The 14,389-nt window shown below is 48.7% G+C and overlaps 1 protein-coding gene across 2 annotated transcripts in view; it reads left to right on the forward strand.

Moving 5' to 3' along the window:
• LOC147101461 (unconventional myosin-Id-like) overlaps positions 1-14,389 on the forward strand; it is a 561,768-nt gene that overhangs the window by 136,024 nt on the left and 411,355 nt on the right. For both annotated transcript variants that reach the window (XM_085966597.1, XM_085966598.1), the window contains exons 8-10: positions 2,937-3,140; positions 7,876-8,021; positions 13,297-13,411. In XM_085966597.1, coding sequence (XP_085822723.1) covers positions 2,937-3,140; positions 7,876-8,021; positions 13,297-13,411 — 465 coding nt within the window. The remainder of the gene's footprint in view (positions 1-2,936; positions 3,141-7,875; positions 8,022-13,296; positions 13,412-14,389) is intronic.

The following is a 14,389-nucleotide window of genomic DNA, read 5'->3' on the forward strand; positions in this document are numbered from 1 at the left end:
GTTCCCCCCCAGCCCTCCGTTCCCCCCCAGCCCTCCGTTCCCCCCCAGCCCTCCGTTCCCCCCCCAGCCCTCCGTTCCCCCCCCAGCCCTCCGTTCCCCCCCAGCCCTCCGTTCCCCCCCAGCCCTCCGTTCCCCCCCAGCCCTCCGTTCCCCCCAGCCCTCCGTTCCCCCCCAGCCCTCCGTTCCCCCCCAGCCCTCCGTTCCCCCCCAGCCCTCCGTTCCCCCCCAGCCCTCCGTTCCCCCCCAGCCCTCCGTTCCCCCCCAGCCCTCCGTTCCCCCCCAGCCCTCCGTTCCCCCCCAGCCCTCCGTTCCCCCCCAGCCCTCCGTTCCCCCCCAGCCCTCCGTTCCCCCCCAGCCCTCCGTTCCCCCCCAGCCCTCCGTTCCCCCCCAGCCCTCCGTTCCCCCCAGCCTCCGTTCCCCCCCAGCCCTCCGTTCCCCCCCAGCCCTCCGTTCCCCCCCAGCCCTCCGTTCCCCCCCAGCCCTCCGTTCCCCCCAGCCCTCCGTTCCCCCCCAGCCCTCCGTTCCCCCCCAGCCCTCCGTTCCCCCCCAGCCCTCCGTTCCCCCCCAGCCCTCCGTTCCCCCCAGCCCTCCGTTCCCCCCCAGCCTCCGTTCCCCCCCAGCCCTCCGTTCCCCCCCAGCCCTCCGTTCCCCCCCAGCCTCCGTTCCCCCCAGCCCTCCGTTCCCCCAGCCCTCCGTTCCCCCCAGCCCTCCGTTCCCCCCAGCCCTCCGTTCCCCCCAGCCCTCCGTTCCCCCCAGCCCTCCGTTCCCCCCCAGCCCTCCGTTCCCCCCCCGCCCTCCGTTCCCCCCCCGCCCTCCGTTCCCCCCCCGCCCTCCGTTCCCCCCCCGCCCTCCGTTCCCCCCCCGCCCTCCGTTCCCCCCCCGCCCTCCGTTCCCCCCCCGCCCTCCGTTCCCCCCCCCGCCCTCCGTTCCCCCCCCCGCCCTCCGTTCCCCCCCGCCCTCCGTTCCCCCCCCCGCCCTCCGTTCCCCCCCCCGCCCTCCGTTCCCCCCCCGCCCTCCGTTCCCCCCCCCGCCCTCCGTTCCCCCCCCCCGCCCTCCGTTCCCCCCCCCGCCCTCCGTTCCCCCCCCCGCCCTCCGTTCCCCCCCCCGCCCTCCGTTCCCCCCCCCGCCCTCCGTTCCCCCCCCGCCCTCCGTTCCCCCCCCCGCCCTCCGTTCCCCCCCCCGCCCTCCGTTCCCCCCCCGCCCTCCGTTCCCCCCCCGCCCTCCGTTCCCCCCCCGCCCTCCGTTCCCCCCCCGCCCTCCGTTCCCCCCCCCGCCCTCCGTTCCCCCCCCCCGCCCTCCGTTCCCCCCCCCGCCCTCCGTTCCCCCCCCCGCCCTCCGTTCCCCCCCCGCCCTCCGTTCCCCCCCCCGCCCTCCGTTCCCCCCCCCGCCCTCCGTTCCCCCCCCCGCCCTCCGTTCCCCCCCCCGCCCTCCGTTCCCCCCCCCGCCCTCCGTTCCCCCCCCGCCCTCCGTTCCCCCCCGCCCTCCGTTCCCCCCCCCGCCCTCCGTTCCCCCCCCCCGCCCTCCGTTCCCCCCTCCGTTCCGCCCTCCGTTCCGCCCTCCGTTCCCCCCCCCGCCCTCCGTTCCCCCCCCCCCCCCGCCCTCCGTTCCCCCCCCCCCCGCCCTCCGTTCCCCCCCCCGCCCTCCGTTCCCCCCCCCCGCCCTCCGTTCCCCCCCGCCCTCCGTTTCCCCCCCCGCCCTCTCTTCCCCCCAGTCTCTCTCTCTACCCCCCAGCCCCGCCCGCGCGCGCTCTGCCCCCCCCAGCCCCGCCCGCGCGCGCTCTGCCCCCCCAGCCCCGCCCGCGCGCGCTCTGCCCCCCCAGCCCCGCCCGCGCGCGCTCTGCCCCCCCAGCCCCGCCCGCGCGCGCTCTGCCCCCCCAGCCCCGCCCGCGCGCGCTCTGCCCCCCAGCCCCGCCCGCGCGCGCTCTGCCCCCAGCCCCGCCCGCGCGCGCTCTGCCCCCCAGCCCCGCCCGCGCGCGCTCTACCCCCCAGCCCCGCCCGCGCGCGCTCTACCCCCCCAGCCCCGCCCGCGCGCGCTCTACCCCCCGCCCGCGCTCTACCCCCCCCAGCCCCGCCCGCCCGCGCTCTACCCCCCCCAGCCCCGCCCGCGCGCGCTCTACCCCCCCAGCCCCGCGCGCACCCGCGCTCTCTTCCAACAACAACATGCCCTGGAAAAAGCCTCGGCACCGCCGGGCACTTCAGCTAGTAGAATATATTCCAGTCCTTTCCTTATCTGTTTCCTTCTTCCTCCCAGCCTTCGCAATCTATTTTGTGCCGATTTGGAGTTTCTAAACGTTTGACGCTGAGCTCGGCTTTAAAATCTAAACGTCCTATCCACCGCCAAGATTGCTCACTTCTACCCCCGCCACATTGCCTGCCTCTGCCCCACCTCACTTGCTCCGCTGCCGATCCACGCGGCACCTGCCAATGATCCCGATGCCACGTCGATGCCGTTCGGTTCACAACAAACCAAAGCTTATCAAAGTGATCATTCTGAATGGATGAGGCTAGACAGAGCGTTGATTCTGAAAGGAGACCCGATGGGCAATGCTTTTAGGCAGCGACTCATCCTCTCTTCATATGCTTATGATCGATGCACACCCAAAACATCATAACCCGCCTTTTCTCTTTTCAGATGCTGACAGATCTGCTGTGTATTTCCAACATTTTCTGTTTTAATTTCAGATGTCCAGCCATTTGCAGTTTTTCCTTTTTTGATGAATTTAGTAAACCTTTTATCAAAGTTCAATTCATTGAAATAAAGTATCTGGTTTAATGCTGCTTCTGTTGTCCATGTAACCGTTCCCCCTCCCTCATGATCTCTGTATTTTTAGAAGGAGATATGAACCCAGAAATCTGCTTTCTGGAAGCCCTTTTACTTCAAACAGAGCAGCAATTACTTTATGATGATTTACTGTGTCCTATTTGTTTTAAAACTAGGGAAATCTGAAGTTTGCAATGGATGGCGATGCCACTCTCATTGAAAACAGTAAGTTGGTGTCCGTGATTGCAGAGTTGCTCTCGACAAAAAGTGACCTAGTGGAGAAGGCCTTATTGTATCGTACTGTAGCTACAGGCCGTGATGTGATCGACAAACAGCACACAGATCAGGAAGCCAGCTATGGACGGGATGCATTTGCCAAGGTAATGGAGTTGAAAGCAAGCCTGTTTTGCAGTAAATGTTTGAAGATTGCCCTAAGTGTTTATTGACAGCCCCATCACCAGGAACTGTAGTCAGCCTTCGCATCCCTTCATTTATTTTCCACTCCTGTAACTGGAATTTCAATAAAGTAATAATGGCTGGGTGTAATGTTCATCGTGACCACTTGAACGCCTACTCCTGCTACTAATAATAAGGCTACTACAGCTTGTATTTATATAGCACCTCTAACTTAGAAAAACATCTCGAGGTGTGAAATAAAGAATAGATTTGCCTTTCTAATCTAGGCTTTATTAACTTAAAAACCCTGTAGCACATCTTCAACACCCAGTCCCAACTAAAGGCTGGAAAGAACTGAATTTAAGATGGCCACCACAAATCACATGACATCAACTACCAATGAGATTACAGCATATATCCCAAGGCAGGAAACAAACAACCAATCACAATACTTCTTACTAAACATAAAGAATAATCACCACAAGGTGTAATAACAAAAAGTGGACACCAAGCCAAAAATGGAGATTTAAACCGAGCAGCGCAATTGAGATTATACCTGGGGAGAGCATTTTGATGCTCCGAGCGAGGGGCCGATGCTAATGGATCTGTCTCGAATGGTAGTTCCAACTTGGTGATAAATTAACCTTCCTTTAACAATAAAGCATGTTGACTTAATTTTTTTTTTTCCTGTAGCATATTCGTAAATAAGCTTAGTGATGCATGTTCTCACACTTACTTCATAACTGTTATGACCTCAGAACTATATAAGTTTATAGCACAGAAAGAAACTGATAGCTGCACTAATACCGATTCCCAGGAGAGGCACTTATTCCAATACTATAACATATAATTGTAATATAAAGGGTGAATTTTAAATTTTGACAATTTTGCAGTTACTGAGGTTAGATTTACAAAAATGACTTCTGAGACTTCCTGTGACTGTTCCTTCAATGCTATCTCATGATCTACGTGCTTCATGTTTTCTCTATTGCAATATCTGTTGCTAGGCAACAGGGAGAGGTGACAACCAAAATACCTATTGCAAATTGAAAACTAAAATCTAGTCCAGTGTCACCAATTTAGAGTCCGTAACTGAAGCTCATCCCCGCCGCACAGCAATAAATGACAGTACTGCGTGTGTGCCATTGATGGGAAGTAGGGCAAGAGGTTGATCACACTGAGCTTATTCCAGTTTGTTTAAAAAAGAACCAGCTTCCAAGTGCCTTCAGGAAATGGACTTCATTCTGAAGTAACTGTGAAATGAGTCAAAGTCCCCATTACATTTTGAAGAGGCACAAATTTGCTTTTAAGGCTGCTATATAAACGGGGCGTAAGGAATGAGAAAATGCCTTTGGGCTGCATCTGGGCATTTGCAACAGCCTGGGCTCTGGAAAATCGCTTTTCTCAATGATTTATGGGCATCTTTATCACCAACAATAATGTGCAGACATTTCCAGGCATTCTGAATACAGAAAGATCCTAAAACACATTGAAGGGAGTCTAAACCTGAGCATTATGTTTCCAGGTACATATTTAGGGGCACGGTAATGTGCTGTGTTCGACCGAATTCATTCATCTACTGTTAGTCTTTTGATCCAGGGGATAAAATGATGCATGGAACGCAGTAGTTCTTGTGCCTTGAGGGCCATGGAAATTTAATCTGTGCAACACAATTTCTCTGGGTTGAATATGCAACGCTAAATGGTTGTAATGCTAGTTGGATATGCTGGAATTGGATATGCTGGAGTTTTGATCAGTAACCTAAAGGGACAAAGGAGAAATTTCAGAGGTTTTTATTCTTCTGGTTAATTAATGTCTCACATTTAAATGAATTAGGATTTGTCCACTAAAGGAGAAAAATGGTGGAACACATGGAAGGTGCAGACTTGATGGGTTGAATAGCTTTCTCTCATTTCATGTTTTCTACTGGAAAATCACAGCTGTGCTTTTTATTACGGGTACTCTCTTTTTCTCTCTCTCTCTCTCTCTTTCTCTTTTTCCCTTTCTCTTTCTCTTTCTTTCTCTCTCTCTCTCTCAATTGTTCAGCCAACTTGGCCTTACTGCTGCTTTGGTTGCTACCTGCTGCTGCTCCAAGGGATCAAAGGCTATGGGTGCAAATTTATCATCTCATGATTGTGCGTGGGAATTCCTGATATTGCAAAACAGAGTGCAGAAAACTATGATTCCCCCAGAGAATCAGAACCACTAGATAGGAGCTGGGGGTGAATCTGGAAAGACTAGCTCCAGGAATTGCGAGAGAGAGGAGTGAGAGGTGGGGAAGAGCGACTAGAGTATGAACTGTGGACAGAAGGGGAAGAGGAGTGGCTTTGTGAGCTGGGGTGGGAAGGGGGTAAATAATTTTAAAACTGCCATCAAACTTAGCAGAATATTGAGGTATGTGTACAGTAGTGCACAATTTCTGCACACGAACTGTGGAAAAACCCAGCACTTCTTGCCACAATGTTTTACAGTAGTCCTGCCCATTTCCACTGCTGCATGCATTGGAAATGGTTCCCAAGGGCAGCATCATTGAGACAGTCTAACAACTATATGGCTTACTTTCAGAGTGACTAAGCCCGCCACCATGTTTAACTTGTTCTTTTATACGTTTTGGATTGGTAGAAATTGCTGTTCGCTTTTTGTTGGGCAGTCAGCATAAAAGGAAGTAGCCAGGGGTTTTAGGAGAACATAAGCAACAGTATATTGTATCAATTTTTTACAGAGGAAGGTGAAAGTAAGGCTACAGGAGTACCTGAGAATGCTGTGATACCGGCTTTAAAAAAAAAAAAAAAATGAACAGGCTTAAAAGTGGTAAAGCGACCAGGGCCAGGTGATGTGCACCCCAGAAAACTGAAAAGGATAGCAGAATTACTGACTATAATTTTCCAGAAATATTTAGGAATGGGTATTGTCAAAACTGAAGGCTGGCACTCCCCTGTTTGAAAAATGTGAAAGTGATATGCCATGAAATTATAGGAAATTCCAGATCCCATGATACGGTATAAAATTAGTGATCGCTTGGAAAGGCACAGGCTGATCAGGAGCAGTTAGCATGGATTTACAGTAGAAGTTTATTACAAAAGTTCTGACACATGGTATGCAAGGGAATGTAGCTGTATGGATAGAGAGATGGCTGGAGACCGAAACCAAAGATTAGCGTTAAATGGATTTTCTATTTGGATTGGTGCGATGTGGGTTGTGGTGTGCCCCAGGGATCTCTGCTGGGACCTCCTGTTTTCAGTTTATAGAAATGATTTGGACATCGACATGAGGAATGCAATTGAAATTTGCTAATATTTAAGTTAAGAGTTATGGCAAATTGTGAGGAAGAATGCAGGAAGACCTGAGTAGATTGGTGGAGTGGGACAAATGGTGGCAAATGCAATAGTGTGAAATTTGAATAAGTACATTTTTGGCAGGATAAAAAGTGAAAGGAAGTATACCCTAAATGGTAAGATTTTGAATAATGAAGGAACAGAGAGATGCAAATATGTAGATATTTGAAGGTGGGAGTGCAACTGGACAAGGCCACTGGAAAAAGGAAACTGGGTTTTATACATAGGGCCATTCAATATAAAAGCAAGGAAGTGATGTTGAATTTGTAGAGGATATTGGTTAGGCCATAGTTGGAACACTGTGCAGTTCTGGGCACACATTATAGGAAGGGTGTAAGCCATGAAATGGGTGCTGTGAAGATTCACTCGAGTGATACAAGGAATGAAAGGTTATAATTATGGAGAAAGGTTTAAAAATAAAGGGGCCTTTTTCACCAGAACAGAGGGGGAATCTGAGAGGTTTTCAAAGTTATGCAAGATTTGGAGAAGTAGTAATGAAAGATTGTCTCCAGTGGTGGGTGAATCTGTAACAAGCTGACATAGATTTGGGATTATCACTTGAATAATTAAGAGGGAAAGTTAGATTTTTTTAAAACACCGAATTTAGAACCTGGATTGCTTTACCACAAATGGCTATTAAAGCAGACACTATGACACTATTATTTTAAAATTGGATATGGGTAAAGGCAGTTGTGTATGGTAATGTTGTTATTGTACTGGACTATCAAACCATTTCTGGTTAAAGTAAAGCAATACAAGAGTAGTTCTACAATCCTGAGCTCCCAGCAGAGATCCATACTCACAGGAAACACAAACTCTATAATTGGAGCTGTCAACCCAGAAACTGAGAGTTCAAATCATACAATGGATTTAATAAATTTGCTAACTTTTCGGCTGACACTGGGAGGGAAACAATTCTGACAAAAACTGCTGGAATGTCATTTGTCAGTGCTACCTGGTCTATCCTACACACAACTCCAGCCTTTGAATTCCCTCTGAAATGGTCTGCAAGCCACTCAGTTGTACAAACAATCGCTACATAAAAGATGGTCAACCGCCATCACTTCAAGGCAACTAGGGATGGGCAATAAATGTGGCTTTTCCAGAGCTACCCACATCCCAAGAATGAATTAAATGAAAGAAAGGAAGGAAGGAAAAGGATTGGAAGAAGTGGTTACAGCCACAATGCAATGGGCTGAATGGTAGTCGACTGTGCCATAATTTCTATGATTCATTGTGGGTTGATGCAGTGAAACCATTGACTTTGGTTATTCTGATTTGCCCTAAATACATCATCCAACAAGAATACTGACACTTAACAAATGCAGTAGTTACTAATATTGACCATCTGTTCAACCAATATTTGTTTGTTTTCACATTGCAGGCAATATATGATCGTCTTTTCTGTTGGATTGTCAACCGAATCAATGATATTATTGAAGTTAAGAATTATGATGCCAGAATCCATGGGAAAAACACGGTTATTGGTGTCCTGGACATCTATGGCTTTGAGATCTTTGACAACAACAGGTATGCATTTAAATGACAAGTTTACAAGAAAGTCGAGCTGTTATTATGGCCTCCGTGAACCTGGACTAGGGATGGGCAAATTAGGCAAGCTTCCTGCTTATTGCTATCTAGCAACCATGCTGGTGAGCGTGCATGTGTGGGTCTCACAGCGGAACAGCATTGACACTCGTTGTGCTAACACATGAAGAATGGCTACTTGGGAGAAGATACTGGAGTGCCCATGAAACTACGTCACTGAGAACTGGCAACTGGGAAGAGAGAGGAATATGTATTTGAAAATAAATTATGTAGCCACAGTTACATAGGAAGGTTTCTGGCAGTACTGCAACAGTAGTAAAGCTTAGGGGTCTATATGTGAACAATGTACAATGTTCTTTTGTTCTGTAGGGACTTGCATTTGTATCCAGCTCAGATAGAACTGATAAAATTCTCCCATATATGGTTAAAGTGAAGCAATACAAGGGGTAGCTCCACAATCCTGAGGTGCCAACGGTAATCATGCTTGCAGGCAGCACGAATTGTAGAATCAGCGCAATAGTGCTTTAGTCCATCTCCAACTGGCACTGCGTGTCAGTACAGGATCGTGAGAAAGCAAATAAAATAAAGCGATAAACAAGCAAGCATTAACTGGAACAGATTAGAATTTTACAATCAGTACAGAGAGGGTGTCCCAACTGGCTATGACCCATGCAATAGATTCACTGCATCAAAATGATGTGCCTCCACAGTTGGGTTAATATGTCTGCCAATATCTGCCAAAGGCTTTAATTGTGGTGCAAAATGCAACAGTCCATTCACAACTGCTGGTGCTCACAATCATTACATAAAATATTTGTGGTCTAAAATGTTACTGCAACTTGCCAAATGTTCCTTGGGCTCGAGTAGTGTACCCATGAGGCCTGGCTGCACTATTCATCAAAACAAGATAGACAAACACAGTAAGCCAAAGAAATCTAGCCATGCCCAGTTGGGCATCAATGAACACACATCAGCACCAATCAGTGCTAAAGAAACGCTGAAATTGCATGGTACCAAAGAGATGATGAATTCAGGCAACACTGAAGACAATCCAGCATTGGAGTTGCTAAGACGACATTGACCTGCACTGAAAGATTGTTGGTACCAACTGATGCCTTTCTCAATCGATAAGGCCCGATAACCTCCCCTAGGCCTGACGGTGCTTTTCTGACGGAATGGGGCAGGCATCTGTAAGTGAACTGGGCAAGTGGACTCTGGACCCATCCACTTGCCACATTCATCAGGCTATGTAATGTTCCCAGACCATGCTACAAAGCAAGCTGGTATATATCTGGTCAGGTAACCTGACTGGCCCAACTTTAACAAGTGGGGTAGGGGGAGCTCCTTCTCACTCCCCCTCAAGATGTGATCCTGCTGCTATCTGTTTTCTGGGTCTCTTTATCCTGCCTAAGTGCTGAACAAACAGCACAGGAGCACAAACATTCATTTGTCTTACACTTCATGGCCTAGAAATTCACTGGCCTTAGCGCCGCTTTTGAGGCGCTAGAGGGCCTAGCGCCGAAGTTATGGCCAGTTTAGAAATTGACAGGGGCCCTAAATCGGCGTTAGGCCGGTAGCGCTGCGCCGGCACCGATGACGTCATCGGTGTGCGCAACGTCCCGGTTGCCATGGTAACCCGCCCGAACTCGGAAATTGGGTTGCGGCCGCCTCGCCCGTGGCAGCCGCAAGCAACGTTCTGGCAGAGGTGCCTTACAGAACTTTGCGCCGGCGCATTAAAGGCCCCGCGGCGGCCGGCCGCCTGGCCGCAGCTCCCTCCCCGGACTTCCCCCCCCCCCCCCCCCCCGGAACAGAAGCAAGCCCGGCACTTGTCCGAGGTGCCGGGCTCATTTTTTAAAAGATTATCGCGGGCCGGGTGCAGGCAGCTCCTCCTTAACGGAAGGAGGAGGCCTGCACTTCCCGAGCCTGCCGCACCGCAGCGGGCGCCGGAATAGCACCGCAATGCGGCGCATGGCGCCAGTTTTGAGGCGCTGAGACCCCTCGCTAGCGCCGGCAGCCGTTTGGGCGCGGCGCTACTGAATTTTTGGCGCGCGCAGGGGGACTTAGCGCCGGCACTAACTTCCGGCGCTAAAGCCCTTGCTGCGCCAAAACCGAATTTCTAGGCCCATGTTCCCAAGTGGAAGATCCATCCGGAGATGGTTCAGGACATTTTCAAAAGCTTGTCCAGAAGTAGAACGGTGTGCTGCTCCAGACAGCTATCAGCTCTTGCATTTCTGCTCAAGAACAGAGATTGTCAGTGTGGAGGCTGGACAAATCTTTTTTTCATAGATACGAAGGTTTCTGTATCCATTTCCTCCAATTCCCCTGATTGCACAGGAGCTCAAAGCGTACAAGTACAAACAGTGAATATTATATCAGTGACTCCTTATTGGTCTGATACAGCAACACTGATCAAAGGCAGGATTCCACCATCTCGCAGATAAACCTTTCAGAAGTATGAGATCAAATATTGCTTCTGAACCAGGAAACATTCTGCTGGCTGCCTGCTATTGAACGACAGCGACTGTTCGATCAGGGTCTCCTGGCCTCAATGATGGATAACTTGATTAGTTCCCATACGGCACCCACCAATATAGCTTGTAACGCAAAATGGGAACGATTTGTGCAGTGGTGTTTTACGAAGTTGGTTAGTTGTACTTCATGATGTTCCACATTCTGGAGCATTTCCAATATCTCTGCCACAGGTTTAAAGCCCAGTTCTACTTGGCTTTATTTTGCGATTATTTTGGAAATTCATGACCCTTTTGGATTGTTAAGATAGGCATTTATCTCCTAATTTAATATAAGTTATTTGGAAATAGTGGTTTTTAGGCCACTTTAATTTAGAACATCACAAGTTAATGTACCCATTGTTCACAACTCTTTGAACATTTGACTTTAAGTTTCTTCCATGTAGTACTGCTTTGTCATGAATCATTTTTGGCTCCAAGTTTGTGAACTGTAAGCCCTCGTAAATCCGCCGCATTTGTTTTGATATTCTGGCAGGGTAGTTTAGAGGACAACTGGGATCTTTACATAAGGCTAGTTTCATTGGATAAATCATTTGTCCCATTGTTTCATTTTTGTTTAATTTCATAAGTTCCACAGCGTAGATGCTCACGGTCCTAAGTTATTGGGATGAATGTCTGTGGGGGTTCTCCCGATTGGTGGAAGATCCATGGCAAACCCGGCCAATAGCATTTACGCCATTTCTTTGTGGTTTCTGCAGGTCTTCTGCCCAACTTACAGCAGCCGATCATGAAAACTCTCAAAGATTCATTCCCTATTTTTCTTGTGCAAGGCAATTTAGGAAAGGTTGACAGTTATTTGTTTACTATGGTGCAAAGGTAAAGCAGTAACCAAGTGGCAGATAGTCAAACGAATGGCCATCTTATAAATTTAATCCCTAGTCCATGCTGAGTGAGCTGATTGACCGGTAAGCCTGACATCGGTAGTGGGGAAAATGCTAGAGTCCATTATAAAAGATGTAATAGCAGAGCACTCGGAAAACAGTGACAGGATCGGACAAAGTCAACATGGATTTACAAAAGGTAAATCGTGCTTGACTAATCTACTGGAATTTTTTGAGGATGTAACTGGTAAAATAGATAAGGGAGAACCAGTGAATGTGGTGTATTTGGACTTTCAGAAGGCTTTCAATAAGGTCCCGCATAAGAGATTAGTGTGTAAAGTTAAGGCACATGGGATTGCGGCAAGGTACTGACTTGGATAGAGAACTGGTTGGCAGACAGGAAGCAAAGAGTTGGAATAAATGGGACTTTTTCCGAGTGGCAGGCAGTGACTAGTGGGGTACCGCAGGGATCGGTCCTAGGACCCCAGCTATTCACAGTATATATTAATGATCTAGACGAGGGAACTAGATGTAATATCTCCAAGTTTGCAGACGACACAAAGCTGGGTGGGTGTGTGTGCTGTGAGGAGGATGCAGAGAAACTCCAGTATGATTTGGACAGGTTGGGTGATTGGGCAGATGCATGGCAGATGCAGTATAATGTGGATAAATGTGAGGTTATCCACTTTGGTGGCAAAAACAGGAAGGCAGATTATTATCTGAATGGCAGTAGATTGGGAGAAGTGGAAGTGCAACGAGACCTGGGTGTCCTTGTGCACCAGTCGCTGAAGGTAAGCATGCAGGTGCAGCAGGCGGTTAAGAAGGCAAATGGTATGTTGGCCTTCGTAGCAAGAAGGTTCGAGTACAGGAACAAGGATGTCTTGCTGCAGTTGTACAGGACCTTGGTGAGACCACACCTTGAGTATTGTGTGCAGTTTTGGTCGCCTTATCGGAGGAAGGATGTTCTTGCCATGGAGGGAGTGCAGCGAAGATTCACCAGACTGACACCTGGGATGGCAGGAATGACGTATGAGGAGAGATTGTGTCGATTGGGCTTATACTCGCTGGAGTTTAGAAGAATGAGCGGGGATCTCATTGAAACTTATAAAATTCTAACAGGACTAGACAGACTTGATGCAGGAAGGATGTTCCCGATGGCCAGGGAGTCCAGAACCAGTAGTCACAGTCTAAGGATAAGGGAGGGGTAAGCCATTTAGGACAGAGATGAGGAGGAATTTCTTCACCCAGAGAGTGGTGAACCTGTGGAATTCTCTACCATAGAAGGCAGTGGAGGCCAATTCATTAAATATATTCAAGGAGGAGTTAGATATATTTCTTAAGGCTGAAGGGATCAAGGGATATGGGGAGAAGGAGGGACAGGGTACTGAGTTTGGATGATCAGCCATGATCTCATTGAATGGCAGAGCAGGCTCGAGGGGCCGAATGGCCTACTCCTCCTATCTTCTATGTTTCTATTGCTGCTGATGAGGTGATGGGTGCAGCAGGATTTGGGCTTGTTATTTTTGTCTCGTTCCTGGTTGCCATCTAGTGGTTTCTGCTGAAAGTGCACAGTTGTGGATGTTTGGTAAGGACAGCATCAGGTTCAATTGCGATAGCTCGTCCCTTCATGTTCGAACAGCCTGCCAACGTCCAGTGTTCGGGCTTTTGCATGAAAAATGGGTACATGGACGATGATGAGTGCCTGTGGAGCTGTATCCTGATGAGTCGCTGCTTTCGGAACAGGAGAAAATTAATTGGGTGGGTTAGGATTAGTCACAGAGGAAAAATCTACATTCTTTCCTCTTTTAATTTGTTCTAAATTACCAGGACAAAATTTAATTGATAAAAGCAACAAAATAGTCAAGTCCGAGCATTACTAATGGAAATTGTATTTTTATATATCTGCAGTTTGGAACAGTTTTGCATTAACTATTGCAATGAGAAACTGCAGCAGCTCTTCATTCAGCTGGTCCTAAAGCAGGAACAGGAGGAGTACCAGCGCGAAGGCATCCCCTGGAGACACGTAAGGAACAGAGCAGTTTTATTTTCGTACATGCATGTCTGATTATAATGAGGTTCTGGGGCAATGGGAGGCTCTTGCTTGTAACTTAATGCTTGTGCTCCCTGTGTGTCACTTATATATGCCAAAGTCTTACCAAGAGTATTGCAATTATGCACTTCAGACAGGTACTTTCTACCTCATCAGTGTAACTGTTTCATTTATGTGCTTTGCACTTGTGAATCGTACTTGGACAATCCACAGCCATAATATTTTTTCCATACTGCCCTTGTCAACTTGGGAGTGAATTAAGACTGAATTAATCAGATTTTGGGCTTAACAATCCCCAGTAAAGTGAGTTTCACCCCCTTTCGCTGCTAAGTGTGATCCTGCAGCTAAATTTGAATTCTAATCTCAAAAGAGAAGCGCCACGACAGTACAATGCAGTCAGACTTCTGTCACAAAATGTCAGCTGATAGTCCCAGTGCAGAAGTGATGTTTTTATTCAGTTCCATTAGCAGAGCAGCAGACAAATGTTAAACAAATACCTGATGTAGCAGCATACTTCGACAACTGAAAAATCCCTGTTCAAAATGATGTTCTCTCTTTTTGTACGATGCACTGGCTGATGAGTCAAATAGATATGTGAGGAGCATAGTTGAGACTTAGCCCCAAATCAGTGGGGGTGTCCATTGATACTAGGATCAGCAATACAAATTTATTAATAAAACTGAGGCAATATATTTTGATTATTTAAAATTTCTGTAAGGTATGCATTGAGATTCTAAAGAGCTCCTGTTGTGTATAAATTGAATAGAAAAAATTGTGATAAAGAAAAAAGAAAGACTTGCATTCATATAGCGCCTTTCACGACTTCAGGACATCCCAAAGTGTCTTACAGCCTATGAAGTACTTTTTGAAGTGTAGTCACTGTTGTGATGTAGGAAACACGGCAGACAGTTTGAACACAGCAAGGTCCTACAAACATTAATGAGATAAATG

Source organism: Somniosus microcephalus, chromosome 24 (assembly GCF_052327205.1).
Source record: "Somniosus microcephalus isolate GS21.2 chromosome 24, FLI_Smic_1.0, whole genome shotgun sequence".
Lineage (NCBI taxonomy): Eukaryota > Metazoa > Chordata > Chondrichthyes > Squaliformes > Somniosidae > Somniosus > Somniosus microcephalus.